The following is a 25,209-nucleotide window of genomic DNA, read 5'->3' on the forward strand; positions in this document are numbered from 1 at the left end:
GCCTGTCAAAAAAAAAAAAAGAGAGATTTAAAGGGAGGCTTACACTCCAATACAATAGTAAAGGGAGACTTCAGTCCTCCACTTTGAGCAATGGACAGATCAACCAGACAGAAAATCAACAAGGAAACAGCAGATTTAATTGACACTATAGACTTAATGAACCTAACAGATATCTACAAAAATTTTCTTCCTACAGTTGCAGAATTCTTCTCAGAAGTGCATGGAACTTTCTCTAGGATGGATCACATACTAGGCCATAAAGCGAATCTCAGCAAATTAAAAAAAATTGAAATTTGTTGGTGGAAAGAAGCTAAAAATGTTTTTACATGTTTGTGCTTGAGTTTGCTGGTTAAACAAACTAAACTGTGTTAGAGATTTAAGGGATGTTTCTAAATATATGTATTCTTAAAATTTATAGAAGGCATTGGTAAATATTTTCATAAGTTTTCATTTGATATTGTTATTGTCAAGAAGCAATCTGGTAAGCCTGACTTTTCCCCCCATTTCTCTATTCTCTTCAATATTATAAACTGAATTCATACTGAAGGACTCTCCAGGATGTACAGTTTGATTTTTGGATCTTATAAAAGGGATGACTAACATTTTATGTAATAATAGCATAGCTAGAGTGAGAGCTTAAATTATGATCTCATGGCTAGATATACCTCACCATGGGCACAGTGAACAGGCGAAACCTTCCTTTCAGACCAAAGGGAGAGAAAGATTTAAAGTGAGGACATAGCTTTCCTCATGGGCATTGTCTACTTCACATAAAACCACTATCTTACCTGCCTGTGACTATAGACTTCTAGTTCAGGCCACTGAAAATTAGAGATGGGACTTGAGCACCCCTTTCCCCACCGACTTTGCATTCTCTTGTCTACTTTAACAAAAACCAGGAGGTAAAGAAAGCCAGGCGTCAGAAGCAATGTAAAGTTAGGTGGCAAGCCAATTAATGGCTGCTTTGTACAGTGATCTGCCATCAAGGAGACCCAACAGGCCAGTCCACTGCATTGATTTATATGAAAAGCCAGGGCTTTGGCAGAAGTCAGCTTATGAAGTGCCCTGGCAGCTCTGCCAGCCAAGAGTTTGGTCACTGAAATGGAACTACCCTGGAGTCGAAGGACTAGAGGTCAGAGCCACAGACCTTGCTGGCTCTAAGCTGAAAAGCCCTCACTCGTCCCAGCTTCCAAAGTAACCACCACTTCTGAGGGGATGGCCGAGTAGGATCAGCAACACTGCCAGCAGAACTGTAAACTTTCTGTTAGAGATGCCACCTGCCTTCATCTGGCCAGCTCTCCTCACAGGCCAGCTAGGTAATGGAAGGCAACAGGGAGCCTTCCCAAGGGGAGGTTCAGACCTCCCTTAGGATGTACTCCATGTGAAGAGATAGATGGGTCGGGGCCTCATAACTGACAAGGCCTCAAATAGCCCACAAGATTATTATCAGGCCCCCTTCTGTCAATTTCTATTGGCCTCTTAATTGGACTACTTATTCGTGGCTTAGCACCTTTCTTAGGTCCTCTAATAATGACTCTGTCCTTTGTTCTAGACCCTGTCTAGCTCACTTGGGGCCTCATTCCTTTGAATTCATAGCCTTTATGCTAATATCAATAGTGCTGTTGGAACTGGGAAGGGGAGAAGGGAGGAGGAGGAGGGGTGGGAATGTGGGTGGGAGGGCTGATATTGTGGGAAGAATAACTATATTCCTAAAGTTGTACTAGTGAAATTTATATTCCTTAAAAATAAGTTAAGAAAATAACTCTTAACAATTCATTATGTTTGCAAATATTTTTTTACTTACCATTATTTGCTTTTTAACTTTATTTTCTTTTTACAATACTAAAATTTATGCACACACAACATTGATCCAACACACTTAGAAACAAGACCTATTAACATTTAAATATTTTAGTTGTTTTTAGCAAATGCATCATTACTCAATTATAAGCAAATTAGGTAATAACAAACAGCTTTATTTTCTATATTATATTTCTATATATATTTAAAATATATGACCATGACACACAATAAGCTTAGTGTCAGATGAAAAGGGAGATGCCATCTTAAATACTATTCACTATTATAATCCTTACAAACTATTAACAAATATGATGCTATAAGGGGCTATTATAAAGGGGTGGTGATTACACTGGAAATTTCTACCTTGAATATATCTCAAGAATGCTTTTAGAAATTAGATGTATACTAGTCTGTCCTCCTTCCCATGGAGGGAATATACTCAAGAGAAAGCATTAAATGTTCCTTTAATGCCTCGTATTCAACAACTGTGACCCATAGAAGTTTTTGTTTTTAATCATCTACATGTTGACGATTACTTTTTTAAACAGTGAAACTTAATTTATTATTTATTCTGTCTCTAATTTTTCTTTTAAATTTATTTTTTTAAAAAAAGTTGACATACAAAACTGTGTGTGTTTATTATTTGCAACATAATGTTTTGAAGTCTATATGCAATGTGGTGTGGTTAAATCTAGCTAGTTAACAGATGCAGTCATCTCCCATAGTTATCATTTCAGTGGTGAGAACACCCAACAACTTATTTCTTAACATTTTTTAAAAAACATAGCCCATTCACCATGCTGTGCCAATCTCTTAAACTTATCCCTCCTATCTCAGCATAAATATGTATCCTTTGACCAACATTTCCTCTCCACCAACAATCCTGTCCTCTGGTAACCACCATTCTACTCTACTTCTAAAAGATCAACTTTTTAAAATTCCACGTATGAGTGAGAACATGTGGTATTTGTGCCTGGTTTATGTCACTTAACATGATGTCCCCCAGGTTTTTCCATGTTGTCACAAATGATATAATTTCTTTCTTTTTCATGGCTGAATACTACTCTATTATTTACATATACTGTGTTTTCTTTATCCGTTCATTACGGATGGACACTCAAGTTGATTCCAAATCTTGGTATTGTAAATAGTACTGCAATAAACATAAAAGTACAGGTACCTGTTTGATAAACTGATTTCATTTTCATTGGATATATACCTAGTAGTAGAATTGTCAGATAATGTAGTGGTAGTTGTAGTTTTAATATTTTGAGGATCTTCCAGAATGCTGTCCATAATTGCTGTACTAATTTACATCCCATACAGTGCACAAGGGCTCCCTTTTTCTCCACATCCTCACCAACACTTGTTATCTTTTGTCTTTTTACAAGTCTTTCTTTTAAAAGTATTTTACTTTAGATTTTGGTTAACACATCATACTTACACACTTTTTATTTGGTACAGTGTAATGTTTCAACACCTATTCATAGCATAAAGTGATCAGATTAGGCAATTAACCTTTCCATTTCCTTATCTTTTATTTGTGTTTGAAGCCTACTAACTCCTCAGTTCCATTTTTTATACAGAGTATAAAGTACTATCATGAACTATAGTCATCCCGTCATGCTGCAGAGCACCAGAACTTGTTACTATCTCCTGGCTGTGTTTTGGTACCCAGTGTCAAACCTCCCCCGGTTTGATAACAGTCATTCTTTCAGGAGTGAGGTAAAACCTCATCATGGTTTTGATTTGCATTCCTTTGACAATTAGTGAAGTTGAGCAGTTTTTCATAGAACTGCTTGGGATTTAAATGTCTTCTTTTGAGAATTGGTTATTCAGGTGACTTGCCAGGTGATTTGCCTTATTTGCTATTTTGAACTTTGAGTTTGAATACTAACTCTTTATCAGATATACAGGGTCTTCAAAAATTCATGGAAATGGTGTGTTTTGAAAAAACAATGCATAGACTTCAAATTTTGTTTTGCACCAAAATAAATTCATACTAATTTGTTATAACATGTTTAAACAGGATCTAGTTTAAGAAACTGAGAAACATAAGACATTGATTTGAAAACAGCCTCTGTTAGAGCAACATCAGTTCTGTTGATGCTGAGCAAGAACAAACTCCAATTTATGGTGAAGCTTGGGTGGGAAAATGTTGAAAAATCACTTACGCTTTCCAAAAAGTTTATGAGAACAATACTCCAAAGAATTGATAATTAACAAAAAGATAATTTATTTTAAGAAGGAACAAGACAATGTTGTAGAAGCCTGCAGAAGCAGACCACCCACATCAACTTATAAGAGAAAACCAAATCATATTTGTGCCCTATTTGAAGAAGATCAGATCAGTGATTAGCAGAAGAAATAATAATCAAAGTTTCTACCAAATAGGTACCAAAACTTTTGCGCCTAGACTAGCTGAAGACACAAGTGAAGCCTTCAGTGGAAAATTTAAGCAAGGGGGACCAAGATACTTATGCATTCCTTCAAAGCATTGGAACAGGAGCTAAATATGGATTTACCAGTATGATAAGAACAGCACAACGAATTGGCTACCCAGAGATGGAAGAGATCAAGTCAAAGCAAAAGCACGCTAGCCAGAAGCAAAGATGATGGCAACAAATTTTTGTGATGCCCAAGTATTTTACTTGGTGACTTTCTGAAAGGCCAAATTGTGAGAATGTTTTAAGAAAGTAAGCCAAAGCTTTATCAGAAATACCTTGGGAAAATTTCCCCAGAGAGTTCTGCTCTATCACGACAATGCTTCTGCTCATTCCTGTCATCAAACAAGAGCAATTTTCTGAAAATTTCAGTGGGAAGTCATTAGGCATGCTCCTTACAGTCCTGATTTGACTCCTTCTGGCTTTTGTTTCCTAATGTTAAGAAATCTTTCAAAGGACATTTGTTTTTCCTCGGTTAGTACTTGTAAGAAGATTGCATTGACATGGTTAAATTCCCAGGGCATTCAGGTTTTTAGGAATGAACAAAATGGCTGCTATCATCACTCCCCGAAGTACAAAAATGTCTTTAGCTTAATGGAGATTATGTTGAGAAATTAGGTTTATACATTTTATATTTATCTTTTAATTCCATTTCATCCACAAACCTTTTGATATCCCCTCATATTGTTTGCAGATATTTTCTCCTGTAGCTTGTCTCTTTACTCTGTTGATTGTTTCCTGTGCTGTGTGGATGCTTTCTAGATTGACGTAATCATGTTTGTCTATTTTTATTTTTGTTGCTGTGCTTTTCAGCTCATATCCAGAAAACCATTGCCTACATCAATGTCGTGGAGCTTTTCTCTCTTGTTTTCTTCCTGTAGCTTCATAGTTACGAGTCTTATATTTAAGTTTTTCTTAATCTAAATCTAAATTAGATTGTGTTCCAAGGTTTTGGCAACTGTTACCTGTGTGCAGACCAGTTCTGAGCCTCTCTGTTGCTACTTGACTACAAAGGGGCTCTTATAACCTTCCCTGCTAGTATTCCTTGTTGTGCATATGATCTTTTTCATTGCAGCTATCTGTATCCTACATTTGAGATGAGCTCTGCTATTATAGTTTTCCAAAAAAACTATACCACAGGGACTATCAAACAGAAATAACATATTATCTTTTATATTTTTAAGATTTTGTTAGCATTTTCTATTTACTTGAGAGGCAGAGTGACACAGAGAGAAATCTCTGATCTATTGGTTCAACAGCCAGAGCTGAGCCACGCCAAAGCCAGGTGTCAAGTCTTCCATGTGGTTGGCAGGGAACCAACTATTTGGACCATCACTAATACCTCCCAATTTACATGTTAACAGGAAACTGAAAATAGAGATAGACACTCTGATTTGAGATGTGGATGTCCCAAGTGATCACTCTCTCTGCCTCTGTGTAAAAGATACATTGATTCATTTGAAAGCCAGAGTTACAGAAAGTAAGAAAGAGAGAGAGAGACAGACAGACAGAGAGAGATCTTCTATCTGCTGTTTTACTTCCCAAATGGCTGTAATGGCTGGGGTTGGCCCAAATGAAAGCCAGGATACAAGAGCTTCTTCCAGGTCTCTCACGTAGGTGCAGGGGCCCAAGGAGTTGGGCCATCCTCCTCTGCTTTTCCCAGGCACATTAGGAGGGAGCTGGATGGCAAGTAGAACTCCCAGACTCAGACTCAAGTACATAAGGGATGCTGGTACTGCAGTCTGTGGCTTAACCTGCTGTATCACACTGCTGGTGCCCCAAGTGACCTCTTGACTGCTAAGCCAAGTGACCACCCCTCTTATATTTTTTAAACAATTTTTGAGATGTATTTAATAGAACTCTTCATTGTCTTTTCCTTTAGCTAATTTTCATTAGACTCTAATATTTCATATTGATTTCTGAAAGGTTTGTGGTTTGATCAGGTTTATGAATCAGAAAAGCTCCTTGAATATTGTTACCTGAAACATATGCCTTCAGATGAAAATTTAGGATCTTTTGTTGTTTAGAATTCATTTGGAGGGAAGTAAATATTTGTAAAGGAAACATGTAAACAAAGTAGACCCATTTTTAAATTAAACTGATTCTATATTTTTGTATCTATGAAGTTTATTATTCCATTTTAGACTTCAATACTTTTTTTAGAAGAATTTAGATAGATTTCATGACAGTCAACTGAATCCTCCATGTGTAGGTAAAAATGCTCTTATGTAGTGTTATTAGACATTTATGGTTTTATACAATAAAAAATCTTCTGTATTCACGAGATGTTTTATTTCAGAAAAATTTGTTAGAAGGATTGAAGTCTGAAGGAACACAATTTTTTTAAAAATTTTTTTGTTCATAAATGTGAATTTACAAAGTGCAACTTTTATATTGTTGTGGCTCCCTCCCCCCCAACCTCTCTCCCTCCCATGGCCCTCCCCTCTCCCTCTCCCATCCTGCCCTTTATCGAGTTTCATTTTCAATTACCTTCATATACTGAAGATCAACTTAGTATATACTAAGCAAGGATTTCAACAGGCTGCATTCACACAACCGCACAAGGTATAGGGTATCGTTCAACTAGTAGTGTTTTTAAGTTTCATAGTAAAACACATTAAGGACAGAGATCCTACGTGGGGAGCATGTACCCAGTGACTCCCATTGTTGATTTAACAATTGGCACTCTTATTTATGACGTCAGCAATCACCCGAGACTCTTGCTATGAGCTGTCTAGGCTATGGAAGCCCCTTGAGTTCACTGACTCTGAACTTGTTTAGTCAAGGCCGTGTCACAGTGGAGGTTCCTTCCTCCCTTCAGAGAAAGGCGCCTCTCTCCTTGATGGCCTGTGAAGGAACACAATTGTAACGAGGATTTACTTTTGGTGATGTTATGGTACCTTATATTAGTCATGTCAATCGTTTTTGGTTTAATCTTTGTATCTACACATACTTATACTTATCTACATATTTATATTTTTTACAAATAGGTAATATTTAACAATAATTTCTTAGGTTGTTGAATATTTTTATATGTATGGACTTTATAATTAAAACCACACTAATTGGCTTTTACAGCTTCTATTTTCTTACATTGTTAAGTAGACTTTTAAAAGGAGTTTTACATTCCCAGCAAAATTGGGAAAGGTACAGAGTACCTCCTGCATAGCCTCCTCATTACCAGCATTCTCCATTCAAGTGTTACCTTGAACCCACTCTGGCATATCCTTGCCACCCAGTCTTTTTTTTTTTTTTTTGACAGGCAGAGTGGACAGTGAAAGAGAGAGACAGAGAGAAAGGTCTTCCTTTTGCCATTGGTTCACCCTCCAATGGCCTTCTGCGGCAGGCGCACCGCGCTGATCCGATGGCAGGAGCCAGGTGCTTCTCCTGGTCTCCCATGGGGTGCAGGGCCCAAGCACTTGGGCCATCCTCCACTGCCTTCCCAGGCCATAGCAGAGAGCTGGACTGGAAGAGGGGCAACCGGGACAGAATCCGGCACCCTGACTGGGACTAGAACCCGGTGTGCTGGCACCGCTAGGCAGAGGATTAGCCTGTTGAGCCACAGCGCCGGCCAACCACCCAGTCTTTACATTGAGGTTCACCCTTGGTGTCCATTCTATGGTTTTTGATAGATATTTATCTTAGTTAAAGAATCAACAAATATATTCACTGCACTATTCACTTGTGTGCGCTGCCTGCTCATTGCTCCCCATCTCCTACTCCACTAACTATTGGCATAAACTGATCTTTTTATTTCTTCATAGTTTTGCTTTATCAAGAATGTCATATACTTGGAATCCTATTGTGTATAACCTTGTCAGAGCAGCTTCTTTCTCTTAGTAACATGCATTCAAGTTTCCTCCATGTCTCTTCATGGCTTAATAGCTCTTTAGCAATGAGTAATATTTCATTGTCTGGACATAGCCCAGGTTATGCAGCTATTCATCTTGATGACTTCTGTCTTCTTACATTTTTACATTTACCATAACTCTTCAGAATTTTCATTCCATACAGATTCATACAGAATTCTCAGAATTCATTGCACATTAGTGTATCTGTAAATGATAACACTGTTGGATTACTTGAGTAATTTGAAAAAGGGATTATGAAGAACTAATTATTATTTTATTCTTAAACAGTTATTTAACTTTTGAGTGTTTTTGGGGGTACAGAATTATAGGAGTGTTTCATTATTCTCTTAAAACTGTATGTATAAAATACATAAAATCTGTTCCCTTTATATAAATTTTAAAAAAGAAAAAAAAAAATAAATGGTAACATGATCAACAGAAGCTTCCTGTAAGAAGTCTGTGTATATCACTTCTCAGAAAGTGCATTAAGAAAGTGTCTTATATGGTGTCTCCTATCTGGAGGAACCTGAGTGGGTTCATAGATCCAGGTATCCTCATGTTGATGACACATCCTTTCTGTGGTGTCAATGAAAGCAATGTTCTCGTATTGGTGTTAGTCTTTTTTAAGAAATACTAAAAGAACACTTTATTGTTTGCTTATCTTATTGCACACACAGATATTTATCATTTGTGCTGAAGGTAGAATAACTTCAATTTGGAAAAGGAAATTAAAATATTTAGCGTTAATTTCCTTTTATTAAAGTATAAATATAAAATGTTAGATTAATGAAGAAAAATTAAGCATAAATTTCCAAAAGGATGTGCCTGAGAGTAGAGCTGTTTCAATAAATAAATAAGTGAACCCTCTTAAGTATAACACATTGAACAATAAGAGCTACTCATTAGACATTGATTGTTTAGAACATTAAATAGTTCTTGTTGAGCACTACATGGTCCAATCTCATATACTTCCTGTTTATGTCTTTGTCAAAATGATTTCTCATTTTCTATGTCTTTTTAATGTTCTAACAGAGTTTGTTTGTGTGATAACTGCATTTAACTTGGCATATCCAGTTACTCCCTGGAGATTTAAGTTGTCTTGCATGCCAGCAAATGCAACCCATGACTACTTCCTCTTGCCTGCTGGAATCTCCAAGAACACTTCAAATTCGAGTGGACATTATGAAGCAATTATTGAAGATAAATTAAATTCAAGTGACACCTACTTTTCTAACTTATCCCAAACAACATTTTACTGTTGTTTTTGGAGTGAGCAAGATACTAACTGCTCTGTGCATGCAGACAACATTGAAGGGAAGACATTTGTTTCAACAGTAAATTCCTTAGTTTTTCAACAAGTAGGTAAGTATTGTAATGCTCCAAACATTTTCTGTTATTTTTAAAAATTATATTTAACAAAGTGTTTTAATTCTCTGAAACTTTAGGAAATACATGCCTTATGAATATGATTTTTTTTTTTGACAGGCAGAGTGGACAGTGAGAGAGAGAGACAGAGAGAAAGGTCTTCCTTTTGCCGTTGGTTCACCCTCCAATGGCCGCCGCGGTAGCGTGCTGCGGCCGGCGCACCGCGCTGTTCTGATGGCAGGAGCCAGGTGCTTCTCCTGGTCTCCCATGGGGTGCAGGGCCCAAGCACTTGGGCCATCCTCCACTGCACTCCCTGGCCACAGCAGAGAGCTGGCCTGGAAGAGGGGCAACCGGGACAGGATCGGTGCCCCGACCGGGACTAGAACCCGGTGTGCCGGCGCCGCAAGGCGGAGGATTAGCCTGTTGAGCCACGGCGCCGGCCTTATGAATATGATTTTTATTGTATATTATCATTTTTATGCTAGTAGAAGTGGGATTCATCATGTGACCAAACTAATAAATAAACATGAAATTATTTTATATCCAATTAAAATGTAATAAAGGAACTTTTTCATCTTTAAGTACATGCCTTGTAGTCTTATAAATTTGCTTTAGAACAGAAAAAGAACATCTTAATTTTGCAAAATAGATAAAATATCAAATGACCACTAATACTATAGGATTTGTTAAATTTTAAAATGTTTATAAATAATTTGTTCAGGCAAAGACTCTCTCTAAAACAATATACATTTTTAAAAAAAGATTTATTTATTTACTTGAAAGTCAGAGTTACAACAGAGAGAGGAGGAGAGGAACAGAGAGAAAGAGAGAGTTCCGTCCGCTGGTTTGCTCCCCAATTGGCCGCAATGGCTGGAGCTGCACCCATCCAAAGCCAGGTGCCAGGAACCACGCGGGTACAGGGGCCCAAGGATTTGGGACATCCTCCACTGCTTTCCCAGGCAATAGCAGAGAGCTGGATTGGAAGTGGAGCAGCTGTGACTCGAACTGGCACCCTTATAGGATGCTGGCAACTGCAGGCAGCAGCTTTACCTGCTACGCCACCGTGCTGACCCCACAATATACATTTTAGTCAAGAGGTTTTTTTTGTTTGAAGTATAATGCATACTGAGCATAACTAGGTTATTTAGTATTTCACCTGTAAATATAAACAATAAATTTGTTTCCTGGAAAGGCTTAAACTAGCAGTCAATTGAGTCAGCCATATAAAGAGGCTTACAGGATGAAAATACAGGGTATGTATATTTTTCCTATTTAAGGTTAATCAGGATTTCTCAGTTGATACTGTTAATTTTTGGGCAGATAATTCTTGGTCATAGGGAGTTGTCCTTTGTACTGTGAGATGGTTAGCTGCAGCCCTGGCCTTTACCCATAAATACAGATACCAGCAGCATCTCCTGTCCAGTTATAATTACCTACAGTAGGAAATCATGTCTGGTTCAGCACTGTTGATTTAGTGGAAGAAATACTCCAGTGTGTTGAAATCAGTTTAGGAATAAGGTTAAAATCTAAAAATGCAATAAAATCAGACTTTTAAAACAAGTTAATAGTCATAACACCTAGTTTTCCAGTTTGATGCATAGCCATTAATTTAAGTTTAAATAAAGCCCTTAAAAATCTGTACAGAAATTTAGCCAATCCAGGGATTATTAAAATGAGAGGTCTTCATGAAATTCATAGAAGATGTGTATTATGTAAAAACTATCCATGAAATAATTTGTACCAAAATAAACTTTCCACAGAATTTTTAAACTACCTTATATACAAGAGTGCTAGAGATGAGCTATGAAATGATAAAAAATTATCAGTTGGGAAGAGGAGTGATTACTATGCTATAGAATTTATTTTTACAGTATAGATGAAGGCTAGTACCTAGTTATTTTTTAAAATGAGCTTACCTAATCAAAACTATGGAGAGAATTTCAATGAATTATTCTGCCAAGTAGGCTGTTTCTTCATAGGGCTCAGCAGTGTTACACGGTTTTTCTATCTGGAAATGCATCTGGTTTGATATTAGTATTATCTTAGTGTTGTCATAGTTTTTAATAGTTGCTGTTCTTGCTTTCTAAACTACAGATCTGCAGTTGTTTATCTCATTATTATCAGGTGAGTTTTTCAGCATGCAGTGAAATCTTTCATCAGTTATATTTAGGGCCTGTGACATTTGAAAAACGGGCAAAAGAGGCATACATCGTATTTTGAAGGTGAACCACTGTGCCTTCATTTACTGAAGCTGAGACTCAAAACGTTCCTCCAAATATGCTTGTACCTTGTCAGTTCTTTTTTCCTCTTAAAAAGTGATAATAAACTGAACCAGATGAGTTTATGGGTATTTTACCCTGCTCAGTTGGCTTGAGATTAAATGAAAGTTTGGGAAACAATAATTGAATTTAATTTTCTTACTTTGCAAAAAAGTAAACTAGAGACTGAGGGGACTAAATTACTTGGGTGCATCCATACCATTAGTTTGAGCTGCCCTTTCTCTCTTAGACTGGGCAGTGGATGTTGTATCAGGACATTGGTAAATTTAATTTAGCTCATCTCTTTCACGGAACTGTTCAGAATGTTTTTCAGGTTTATTGTAGTTTGTTTTTAATTCAGGTGAAAACTGGAACATACAGTGCCAGATGAAAGGGGACTTGAAATTATTCATCTGTTATATGGAGTCATTACTTAAGAATCCTTTCAAGAATGTTGACCTTAAGGTCCATCTTTTATATGTTCTGTAAGTATCAAATAAATTAACTAGGACATTGCTATTACCACAAATACATTTTTTTAAAAAAATGGACAAGAGCTTATATTTATAGAAGTAAATTATGAAACCTCTTATGTTTCCTCTTAAATCTATATCCATGTATACAGAACAGTTTTTGTGTTTTTGCCTCCCCAAAAACCTTTTATTTAAGGTATACAAACTTCATGCATTTCATAAATACACCTTTAGGAATATATTGATTCTTCCCCCACCTGCTTTCTCACCAATACTCCCACCCCTCCTCCTCTCTCTCCTATTCCCATTCTATTTTTTACTAAGATATATTTTCAGTTAAATTTATATACATAATATTAACTCTATGCTAAGGAAAGAGTTCAACAAATAGTATGAAAAATAAAACTGTTCCACAATAGTGGAGACAAGGGCTGTTCAAAGTCATCACATCTCAGATTATCCATCTTACTTCTATAGATTACTTTTCTTAAAGATTTATTTTTATTTGAAATACAGAGTTACAGAGAGGGGTAGAGATAGAGAGGTCTTCCATCCCACATGGGTGCAGTGACCCAAGGACTTGGGCCATCGTGTACTGCTTTCCCAGGCCTTAGCAGAGAGCTGGATCAGAAGAGGAGCAGCCAGGACTACAACTGACTCCCACATAGGATGCTGGAACTTCAGGCTTTAACCCTCTGCTCCACACCAGTGGCCCCTTCTATAGATTACTTTTAGGTGCTCTATTAGCTGCCACAGATAAGGGAGAACATATGGTATTGTCCTTTGGGACTAGCTTATTTCACTAAATATGATGTTTTCCAGGTGCATCCATTTTGTTGCAAATGACAAGATTTCATTTTTTTTTCCTCTGTGTAGTATTCCATAGTGTACATATCCCATAATTTCTTTATCCAATCTTCAGTTCCAGGGCATTTGGATTGATTCCACATCTTAGCTACTGTGAATTTAGTGGCAATAAACTTGGAGGTGCAGATAACTCTTTCATATGCTTATTTCATTTTCCTTGGGGAAAATCCCAGGAGTGGAATGGCTGGGTCATATGGTAGGTCTATTTTCATATTTCTGAGGTATCTCCATACTGTCTTCCAATGTGGCTGTACCAATTTACATTCGTACCAACAGTGCATTAGGGTACCTTTTTTCCCACATCCTCACCAGCATTTGTTGTTTGTTGATTTCTGTATGAAAGCCATTCTAATGGGGGAGATGAAACCTCATTTTGGTTTTATTTGCATTTCCCTGATGGCTAGTGACCCTGAACATTTTTTATGTGTCTGTTGGCCATTTGGATTTCCTGTTTTGAAAAATTTCTGCTTAAATCCTTTGTCAGTTTCTTAACTGGGTTGTTTACTTTGTTGTTGTGTAGTTTCCTGAACTTTTTATATAGTCTGGACATTAATCCTTCATCAGTTTCATAGTTTGCAAATAATCTCTCCCCTTCTGTCAGTTGTTTCTTCACTTTGCTGAGTGTTTCTTTTGCAGTGCAGAAGCTTCTCAATTGGATGTAATCCCATTTGTCAATTTTGGCTTTGACTGCCTATGCCTCTAGGGTCTTTTCTAAGAACTCTTTGCCTATGTCAACATCTTGCATGTTTTTCCCCAAGGTTTTCTAATAATTTGATGGTATCAGGTTATAGATAAAGGTCTTTAATCATTTTGAGTGGATTTTTGTATATGGTGTAAGGTAGGGGTCTTGCTTCATACTTCTGTATGTGGAGATGCAGATTTCCCAACACCATTTGTTGAAGAGACTGTTCTTGCTCCAGGGATTGATTTTAGCTCCTTTGTCATAGGGTTGTCCTTTGGTTGTAGATGCATGGATTAGTTTTTGGAGTTTCTGTTCTGTTTCATTGGCCTATTCATCTGTTTTTGTACCAGTACCAGGCTGTTTTGATTATAACTGCCCTGTAGTATGTTTTGAAATCTGGTATTGTGATACCTCCGGTTTTGTTTTTGTTGTGTAAGGTTGCTTTAGCTATTTGGGGTCTCCTGTGTTTCCATATGAATTTCAGCATCATGTTTTCTGTATCTGAGAAGAATGTCTTTGGTATTTTGATTGGTATTGCATTTGTGTTTTTTATACAACATTCATCTCACTAGGTTTCTTCTTTTCCTGTTGATTCAGGTGGCATGATAATACAGATATTGGTGAGCATATTTTCTGGGGGAAGTGTGAACTCAAGTAAGGGATTTTGGCTATTTGAGTCAAAAAGGGGGAAAAAAGCCTCATTTTATATTTCTTCAGGTAGAGATTTTCATGTTTTGCTAACTTATAAATATAAATATTAATACTTATGCTAACTTAAAATATAATTATTTAAAATTTACTTATTCTTGGTAGAACCAAGATGTTGATTTTATTTATTTAGAAATTATTTCTTTATTTTCATTGCATTTGAAAGTAGGGAGAGAGAGCGAGAGATAAATTGGTCTTCTATCTACTGTTTTACTCTCCAAATTCCTGAAACAACCAGGGCTGGGCCAGGCTGAAGCCAGGAGCCTGGAGCTCAGTCTGGGTCTCCCATATGAGTAGCAAGAATCCATGTACTTGAGCCATCACCTGCTAACTCTCAGCATGCACATTAGCAGGAAGCTGAATTGGAGATGGAGGAGCCAGGATTCAAGCCAGGCACTCTGATGTGGGATTTGGATGTTCTGAGGAGCATCTTAGCCTCTGAGTTAAATACCTGTCTCCAAGATGGTAGTTTTAAATAGCCATGCATCATTTGCCTTCTTATAACTCCAGCGATAATATACACCATTTCTATATGAATTGTAGCTTTTAAATTTTTTTTTAAAATTAGTTATTTGAAAGTGAAAGATACAAATAGAGAGAGAGAGCGAGGGAGAAGAGAGAGAGAGAGAGAGACGGAGAGAAATTTTCTACCACTGGCTCATTCCACGGATGGCTGCAATGGCCAGTGCTGAGCAAAGCTGAAGCAAAAGACCAGGAGCTTAATCTGGGTCTCCCACCTAAGTGGCACTTGAGTCATCTTCTGCTGCTTTTTTTCAGGCCATTAACAGGGAGCTGGATTGGAAGTGGAGCAGCTAAGATACTAACTGACACCCATATGGGATGCTGGTGTTACAGGTAGTGGCTTTACTTGCTATGTTACAATGCCAGCCCCTAAAATAACCTTTTATTTGTTCTTTAAATTTGATACTTAAGAATAAAGATATTTACTTCTTTCAGTTCAAAAGTTCTTGAGACCATGTAGCACATACAGATGTTAGACCCTGTCTTTATTAAGATGAATAGAGACAGAAAGTAGAATAGTGGTTAATAGGGACTGGAGGAGAGGATAAAGGAGAGTTATTGCTTGATGGATTCAGAATTTCAGTTTGGGAAGATAAAGGACAGTTCTGGAGTTGGATGGTAATGACAGTTGCATAGCAATGTGAATGTACCGTATGACACTGAACTACAGATGAGTGCAGAATTTCAGTTTTAGTTGTTACTGATATATATTTGGAGGCACATGTTGTCTTAGGAATACATGACTGATGAGGGAGGAGAGGAGAGTAAAAGCTTCCTTAGGATGGAGACAGCTGACTTGAGTTTTCTGAGACCAATAAGAGCCAATAAGAAGGTATACCGGCTACTGTGTTGTGTTGAGAGAGCAATCAGCATCATCTGGAAACTTGTTAGAAATTTAAATTCCGTGGTTTCACTCCTAGTATTGTGACTCCACAATACTAGGGGTGGGATCCATTAATCTGTGTTTTATAAGGTCTTTGGGTGATTCTTAGGAAACTCAAATTTGAGAATTCTTGATGCAGGCATTAATGTAACAGATTTTAGAGTCAGATGACATGGGTCCACCACTTACTAAATGTGTACAGATAGTACTTACTGTGCTGAACAGTAGTTCTTCCACTAGAAATTAACTAAATGGAAGTAGTCACACTAATGCTTTAATATTATTTATTGAATAGCTATGTATTGCCAAATGCTTTCTAAAACATTTGCCAGTGTACTCTCCAGAAATGCCTTAATGAGCTAAAAAATATAAAAACCATATTATTTAAAAGTGGGAGAAAATAGTGTTCAGTAGTTAGCCAGAGCAGAGAGGTGTATTAAGATCTAATATTTATGGATTTGGCAGTGAAAGTAAGGGGGAATTTAGTCAGAGCTGGTTCAGGGAAATGAGAAGGGAGGTTTCCAGAGCAAAGAGAACCTTGAAGGAAAGACCATAAGGCGTTCTTCTGGCACCTGAGAAGGGACCCTGCAGTGCTGGAACTCATATATTCGAGGAGGGCACACCAAATGACAACAGGTGTAGAGGAGTCTCTGAGGAGGCCACTTTGTGGCTGGTTCTGAGAAGGGGAAAAATACTGGTTACTGGAACCAACTGTTGCTGCCAGTGAGGAACCTTCACAGGAGTGATTCTTTCTTTTTTTAAAAAATATTTTATTTATTTTATTTGAGAGAGTTACAGATAGTGAGAGTGAGACAGAGAAAGGTCTTTCTTCCGTTGTTTCACTCTGCAAATGGCTGCAATGGCTGGAGCTGTGCTGATCTGAAGCCAGGAGCCAGGTGCTTCTTCCTGGTTCTCCCATGTGGGTGCAGGGCCCAAGGACTTGGGCCATCTTTTACTGCTTTGCCAGGCCATAACAGAGAGTTGGAAGTGGAGCAGCCAGGACTTGAACTGGCACCATATGGAATGCTAGCACCACAGGTTGGGGATTAACCTACTGTGCCATGGCACTGGCCCCAGGAGTGATACTTTCATGAATAGGAAGTAAAACAGGGAAAATCATGCCCCTTATTGCTCCATTAGCATTATAGTCTCCTTTGACATCCTCATAGTTAGAATTCAACAAGAATCTAGGTAGTTGAGAACTGTGGCTTTCAGAATTGAAGCCCTAATATGGCAAAAAAAGGATAGGATGGGTTTAAAGCTGAGGGCTAATAGCTTAATCATTAGCATAATTAATTGCTTTGGCTACTTAGCATCCACATACACTGTTTTCTGTAACTTCTATGAGTTCATACTTTCACTTAATAAGGTGTACCTACATCTTAAAGCAAATTGGATGATGCTATGACCTAATTGTCATTATATCCATTTGTGGGCAATATTTACTGTATTGATCCCTGGGCATATTAATGGTTCCTTGAATTGAGTTACAGTCCCAGCTGAAAGAATATCCTGTAAGCTAACTTGTGAAGTTAACACCAACAAGAATATTTATATAAAATAAGAGGAAGGAGGGTATTGAGAAAAAATTAGTTAATATATAATATACACACATGTACAGTATAAGGAAGAAGAAAATATGTGTAGCTGCTACTGTCCTCATTTTTATATTGATTACCAGGGTATAATTAATAGTTAAACTTATGTTATAGTACTGGATTAATTCTTAGAGCTACCCCAATAGGAGTAGGCTTGATGGGGTGACATTGATGTCACATATAGAGACTGAGTATCTGAGGTCATCATTTCCACCTTTAATACTGGCCACTGGTTGCCACCATGCCAATGAATCTAGAAGCCCTTGCTTTTTTGCACAGCTCTCCAAAGGGTCAGTGTCCAGATGGGAGTTTCTGATTGGTGATAATTTGCCTTCACTGCCAGTGTTTCAGCCTTGTATGATGGTAGATGCCCCGGTCAGATGACTCAAGAAATGAATTATAAATTTCTAGACAGCTGAGAAGGCAGGTTGAGTTTGGAACATGGAGGTGAATGAGTAAGAGATAGGTTAATGGATACCCAAAGGTAGAGAGTTGAAGGATGGAAAGCATGTTTCTAGTATATAGAGAATGAACCAATAGGAAGAGAAAAGTTGAAGAGATGATAGAAGGGGACCCATTGAAGATGACAGAGAATGAATTGTTGAACAGTAAAGTTCTGGAAAAAGCATACAGATTAAGGATTGGCCTTACAACAAAGGAAGTTCACTTCAATGAGTATTGAGAAGAAAGAAAAAACTGTGATAGGTAAAGATGTACTTGAAGTTGGAGCAAAGCATTTCATGTTTTACTAAGCAAAATAGGTTTTATCTTAGAGAAAATTTTTCCTTTGCAGAGTAGTACATTCCTATGATCTCTATATATCTCTATATATTTCATATATAGAGATTTGAGAATATAGTGACACATCCCCCCCTCCCCTCCCTCCTGTCCATGCTCCAACAATTTCTCCTCCTCCCTCTCACATTCCCATGCTTAATTTTTACAATATTTACAGTTTAGTTAACTTTACACTAAGTAAAAGAGTTAAACAAATAGTATGAAGAGAAAAAAAAAGGAAGCAAACAAAAAAACAAACTTTGTTCATCATTGGAAGAGACAAAGGCTTATCATTGAATCTCAAAATGTCTATTTCACACCATATATTACATTTCAAGTACTCTATTAATTATATTAGATCAGGGAAAACATACGATATCTGTCTTTTTGCGAATGGCTTATTTCACTAAGTATAATGGCTTCCAGTTGCATCCATTTTGTTGCAAAAGACAGGATTTAATTTATTTTTTTACAGCTGAGAAGTAGTCCACAGTGTGTGTGTGTATATGTGTGTGTGCGCCTTTGTGTGTGTGTGTATATATATATATATATATGTACGTACACACACACCCCATAATTTCTTTATCAAGTCAACAGTTGATGGACATCTGGGTTGATTTCATATCTTAGCTGTTGTGAATTGTGCTGCAGTGAACATGGGAGTACAGATAACTCTTTCATGTATTGATTTCTTTTGGTTTGGGTAAATTCCTAGGAGTGGGATGGATGGATCATAAGGGAGGTCACTATTCAACTCTCTGAGCTATCTCCATACTATCTTCTACAGTGACTGCACCAGTTTACATTCCCACCAAAAGTAGACCAGAATACTTTTTCACCCATATCCCTACCAGCATTTGTCATGTGTTGATTTCTGTATGTGAGCCATTCTAACTGGAGTGAGGTGAAACCTCATTGTGGTTTTAATTTGCATTTCTCTGATGGCTAGTATTCCTGAGCATTTTCTCAAGTATCTGTTGGCCATTTGAATTTCCTCTCTTCAAAAATACCTGTTCAAGTGCTTTGCCCATTTCTTAACTGAATTTGTTGTTGTTGTTGAATTTCTTGAGCACTTTATAGATACTGGGTGTTAAGCCTTTATCAGTTGCATAAGTTTGCAAAAATTTTCTCCCATCCTGTTGGCTGCCTCTTCACTTTGCTGACTGCTTCTTTTGCATTGCAGCACTTCTCAGCTTGATGTAATTCTATTTGCTAATTTTGGCTTTGATTGCCTGTGCTTCTAGGTTCTTTTCCAAGAAGCTTTTGCCTGTGCCAATGTCTTGGAGAGTTTCCCCAATGTTCTCTAGTAATTTCATGGTATTGAGTTGTAGGTCTTTGATCCATTTTGAGTGGGTTTTTGTGTAAGGTGTAAGGTTTGGCTAGTTTAATTTTTCTGCATGTGGAGATCTAGTTTCTCCAGCACCATTTGTTGAAGAGACTTTTGTTTCTCCAGGGATTCATTTTAGCTTCATTGTCAAAGATAAGTTGGTTGTAGATGCATGGATTGATTTCTGGAGTTTCTATCCTGTTCCATTGGTCTACAAGTCTGTTTTTTTGCCAGTACCAGGTTTGTTTGATTATATCTGCCCTGTAGTATGTCTTGAAATAAGAGATTGTGATGCCTCTGGCTATCTGACTATCTGGTGTGATTGCTTTAGCTATTCGGGGTCCCATGTTTCCATATAAATTTTAAAGTCATTTTTTCTAGATCTGTGAATACTGTCCTAGGTATTTTGATTGGGATCACATTGAATCTGTGAATTGCTTTTGGTGGTATCAACTTTTGATAATGTTGATTCTTCCAATCCATGAATATGGAAGTTTTTTCCATTTTTTAAATGTCTTCTTCTATTTCTTTCTTTAGTGTTTTGTAGTTTTCATTGTAGAGATCTTAGACATACTTTGTTAAATTTATTCCAAGGTATTTAATTCTTTTTGGAGCTATTGTGAATAGGACTGATCTTTCTCAGCCATGACATTATCTGTGTATGTAAAAGCTATTGATTTTTCCAGATTGATTTTATATCCTGCCACTTTACCAAACTCTTATGAGTTCCAATAGTCTCTCAGTGGAGTCTTTGGATCCTCTATATATAGGATCTTGTCATTTGCAAATAAGGATAGTTTGACTTTCTCCTTTCCAACTTGTATCCATTTGATTTTGTTTTCTTACCTAATGGCTCTGGCTAAAACTTCCAAGACTATATTAGATAGCAATGTTGAGAGTGCGCATCCTTGTTTGATTCCAGATCTTAGTGGGAATGCTTCCAACTTTCCCCTATTCAATAGGATGCTGGCTGTGGGTTTGTCATAAATAACCTTGATTGTGTTGAGAAATATTCCTTCTATACCCAATTTGCTTAAGATTTTCATCATGAAAAGGTGCTTTATTTTATCAAATGCTTTCTCTGCATCTATTGAGATAACTATATGGTTTTTGTTCACCAGTTTGCTAATGTGTTCAGAATAGCTTGAGAAGAATTGGAATTAGTTCTTCTTTAAACATCTGGTAGAATTCACCAGTGAAGCCATCCAGTCCTAAGCTTTTCTTTGTTAAGAGGTTCTTTATTATTGATTCAGTCTCCATCTTGGTTATTGGTTTGTTCAGGTTTTCTGTGTCTTCATTACTCAATTTTGGAAGATTGTATATGTTCAGAAGTCTCTCCTTTTCTTCTAGGTTTCCCTATTAGTTGGCACACAGCTCTTTGTAATAATTCCTGATGATTCTTTGTTATTTTGTGGTATTTGTTGTTAGATTTCCTTTTTCCATTTCTGACTTGATTGATTTTGGTCTTCTTCCTCTTTTTATTTCTGGTTAGTTGGGCAAGTGGTATATCAATTTTATTTATTTTTTCAAAAATCATCTCTTCATTTCCCTGGTCTTTTGTATATTTTTTAGTTTCAATTTTGTTTATTTCCTCTCTAATTTTAATTATTCCTTTCTTCCTACTGATTTGGGGTTTGGTTTGTTTTTTCTAGGTCCTTGAGATGCATTGATATCTCATTTATCATACCTTTCTAATTTCTTCATGTAGGCTCATATAGATATAAACTTTCCTATTTACAATGCTTTTGCTGTATCCCATAAGTCTTGACTGATATATTGTCATTTTCTTTTTTTTCAGAAATTTTGTTATTTCTCTTTGGATTTCTTCAATGACCCATTGAACATGTTGTTCGGTCTTTTTTTTCTTTTTTTTTTTTTTTTGACAGGCAGAGTGGATAGTGAGAGAGAGAGACAGAGAGAAAGGTCTTCCTTTGCCATTGGTTCACTCTCCAATGGCCACTGTGGCCGGCGCGCTGTGACCGGCGCACCGCGCTGATCCGATGGCAGGAGCCAGGTGCTTCTCCTGGTCTCCCATGGGGTGCAGAGCCCAAGCACTTGGGCCATCCTCCTCTGCACTCTCTGGCCACAGCAGAGAGCTGGCCTGGAAGAGGGGCATCCGGGACAGAATCCGGTGCCCCGACCAGGACTAGAACCCAGTGTGCCAGCGCCGCAAGGCGGAGGATTAACCTATTGAGCTGCGGCGCTGGCCAGTCTTTTTTTTTTTTTAAATGTATTTATGGGGCCAACTGTGGCTCACTTGGCTAATCCTCCACCTGCAGTGCCGGCATCCCATATGGGCTCCGGCTTCTAGTCCCGGATGCTCCTCTTCCAGTCCAGCTCTCTGCTGTGGCCCGGGAGGGCAGTGGTGGATGACCCAGGTGATTGGGCTCCTACACTCATGTGGGAGACCACCTGGCTCCTGGCTTCGGATCGGTGCAGCACGCCAGCCGTGGTAGCCATTTGGGGGTGAACCAACGGAAAGGAAGACCTTTCTCTGTCTCTCTCTCTCACTGTCTAACTCTACCTGTCAAATAAGTAAAAAAAAAAAAAAAGATGTATTTATTTATTTGAAAGCCAGAGTTACATAGAGAGAGGAGAGGAAAAGAGAGAGGGAGAAGAGAGAGAGAGAGGTCTTCCTTCTGTTGGTTCACTCCCCAATTGGCCACAATGGTCAGAGGTGCACCAACCTTAAGCCAGGATCCAGCAGCTTCCTCTGGATCTCCCACACTGGTGCAGGGGTCTAAGGACTTGGGCCATATTCTACTGCATTCCCAGGCTATAGCAGAAAGCTGGATTGGAAGTGGAGCAGCCAGGACTTGAACTGGCACCCATAAGGGATGCTGGCACTGCATGTGGTGATTTTACCCCTGTGCCACAGCACTGGCCCCAATCTAGAGAGTCTTGATTTATTGATTTCCAGCTTTATTCCATTGTGGTCAGAGAAGATGCATGGTATGATTTTGATTTTTTTGAATTTGCTGAGACTTGCTTTATGGCCTAACATGTGGTTTATCCTAGAGAAAATTCCATGCACTGATGAGAAGAATGTGTATTCTGCAACTGTGGGAAAAAAGTTCTATCGATATCAGTTAGGTCCATTTGGTCCATAGTGTCAATTAGTGCTGTTGTTTCTTTGTTGATTTGCTTTCTGGTTGATCTGTCCATTGATGAAAGTGGAGTGTTGAAATCCCCTGTTGCTCTTGTATTAGAGTCTATATCTCCCTTTAGATCCATTAACATATATTTTAAATAGCCAAGTGCTCAGTAATTCAGTGTATATACATTTATGATAATCACATTTTGTTGTTGAATTGATCCCTTAATCATTACATAATGCCCTTCTTTGTCCCTTTTTGCAGTTTTAGTGTTATAGTCTATTTTGTCTGATATTAGGATGGCTACACCAGCTCTGTTTTGGTTTCTGTTGGCATGGAATATCTTTTTCTATCCTTTCACTTTCAGTCTGCATGTATCTTTGTTGGTGAGATGTGCTTCTTGTAGGCAGCAGATAGATGAGTTTTGGGTTTTTTTTAATCCATTCAACCAGTCTATGTCTTTTAACTGGAGAGTTGAGGCCATTTACATTCATGGTGACTATTGATAAGTAATGACTTGTTCCTGCCACTTTTCCATAAATATTCCTATTGTTTACTTGTGACTTCTTTTATACTTTTACTGGGGGATTTTTCTGCCTTCATGTTCTTGCGCAATGGTGGTTATCTTTCTGTGTTTTCTGTGTGTTGCACATCCTTAAGCATCTTTTGTAAGGCTGGATGAGTGGCGACAGATTCATTCAATTTCACCTTTATTCATAAATGAGAGTTTATTCCATTGAGAGTTTTACAGGGTACAGTGTTCTGGGTTGACAGTTTTTTTTCTCTTAATACTTGGGCTATATCTTGCCTTTCCCTTCTAGACTCTAGGGTTTCTGATGAGTCAGCTGAGTCTAATCAGAGATCCTCTGAAAGTAATCTGGTATTTTTCTTGTGCACCTTTTAGAATCTTTTATTTTTGTTTTACTATGGAGAGTTTGACTACAATGTGTAAGCTTTCTGTAATTATTTCCTAAATAGGCCTGCTAGCCCATTCTCCCCTTCCATACCTTCAGGAGTTCCTAAAACCCCTATGTTGGGTTGTTTGATAATATCCCATAAATCTCTAACACTGTTTTCAACTTTCTTCTTGTTTTTTGTTTTTGTTTGTTTGTTTACTGTAAGATTCCCGAAGATTTGTCTTCTATTTCGGATCTTCCTTCTTCCTAACCAAGTCTGCTATTAAAGCTTTCAACACATTTTTTATTTGATCTATTGAATTCTTTATTTCTAATATTTCATTTTGATTTCTCTTTAAAAATCTCAATTTCATAGGAAAAATTTTCATTTATATCATGTATGGTTTTCTTTAGTTCATGGATTTCCTTCTGGTTATTTTTGAGTAATCCTATGATTACTTTTTTGAATTCTGTTTCCAGCATTTCCTCAATCTCTTCATCTTCTCATTCTAATATTGAAATACTGTTGTGTTAACTTTTACTTTTTTTGGTGGGGGGGTGTCATGGTGTCTTCCTTATTCTTGTTTCTTGAATTTCTGCATTTGTTTTTAGGCATTTGTGTGTTTTGTTTTTGTTTTTTCCTTCTGATGGCTTTCTCTTTGGACTATGTCTCCTTGCCATAGTGGAATGTCTGCACTTTCAGTGACTATCAAGAGGTATGTGGTAGGTGTGGCCAGGGAGCTCTGGACAGTGCTCCAGAGTGGGGCAAGTACCCAGGGTAAAAACCACGTTGGGCATGGTAGATCTCAGTGCCTGGTGTTAGCCCCCAGTGTGTTCCCCACCACCAAATAGACCATAAAAATGACCTGAAGAGTCCTCACTGTGAGCACCGAGAGTGTGTGGAGCTGCTCCTGGTGATTGCCCAGAGACCCAGCTCTGCCCTGTACCTTCTCATATAACCACTGAGTCCCCACAGTCTCAGAGTACAGAGGTTTCTCTATGCCCTGCCAGCCTGCCCAGTCTAGAGAGAGGGAAATGTTCCTTGAGACAGCTCCACCCAGGCATCTTGATCTTGGGAGTGTGCGAGCACCTCACCATCCTGTGTGGTTTCCCAGCACCTCCCAGCCAGGCTCAAAGTCAGCAGGGACTGTGGATTGTTCCCTCTGACAGAATCTCTGGATCACATGCATACAAAGAGCCACTGGCTGAATGTTGCTGTCTCCCTGCTACTGCCGCCAGTACTGCCTAGACGATGGCATCAACCCGTTGCTGTGCATGCACAGAGCCCTCACATCTCCTGCCCCATCCCAAAGTGGTGCCCGTGCTTTCTCAGCTGAGCAGCAGGCACTGATGTGGGGAAGCTGGGGTGAGACAAATGTCCCTTCTGCTTCCACTGGGTCTGCGGGCAACCGCTAGTCCCCATGGCTCCAGTCCAGACTCATGCCATGGTCTCCCTCTGGCTATGTCACCCTGGATTGCCATAGTCTGGTCTCACCTCCGTTTTCAAGCTGCCACCTGCTCCAGCTCTTGGCTGCTGCAGCTGTGTGTTGTGTTGGTGCTTACACTGCCTGTATGGACCCTCTGCACAGGTCCACAGCGCACTCCTCTTGCTCTCGTAGGATCTTCAATGCAGTTTTCTCTCTAATTCTCCCCTATGCCC

The 25,209-nt window shown here is 38.2% G+C and overlaps 1 protein-coding gene across 5 annotated transcripts in view; it reads left to right on the forward strand.

The window, feature by feature from the left end:
* LEPR (leptin receptor) overlaps nucleotides 1-25,209 on the forward strand; it is a 140,309-nt gene that overhangs the window by 46,845 nt on the left and 68,255 nt on the right. Inside the window, exons 5-7 of one of the 5 annotated variants that reach the window (XM_062191488.1) lie at nucleotides 9,131-9,460; nucleotides 11,558-11,587; nucleotides 12,083-12,206. The exons of 1 other annotated variant lie outside the window; for it this stretch is intronic. In XM_062191488.1, the coding sequence (XP_062047472.1) occupies nucleotides 9,131-9,460; nucleotides 11,558-11,587; nucleotides 12,083-12,206 (484 nt within the window). Of the gene's footprint in view, nucleotides 1-9,130; nucleotides 9,461-11,557; nucleotides 11,588-12,082; nucleotides 12,207-15,249; nucleotides 15,307-25,209 lie in introns of those variants that run through there. 3 more of the 5 variants (XM_062191490.1, XM_062191491.1, XM_062191492.1) reach the window with 3 other exon arrangements.

The sequence above is a fragment of the Lepus europaeus genome, chromosome 5 (genome assembly GCF_033115175.1).
Source record: "Lepus europaeus isolate LE1 chromosome 5, mLepTim1.pri, whole genome shotgun sequence".
Classification (NCBI taxonomy): Eukaryota; Metazoa; Chordata; class Mammalia; order Lagomorpha; family Leporidae; genus Lepus; species Lepus europaeus.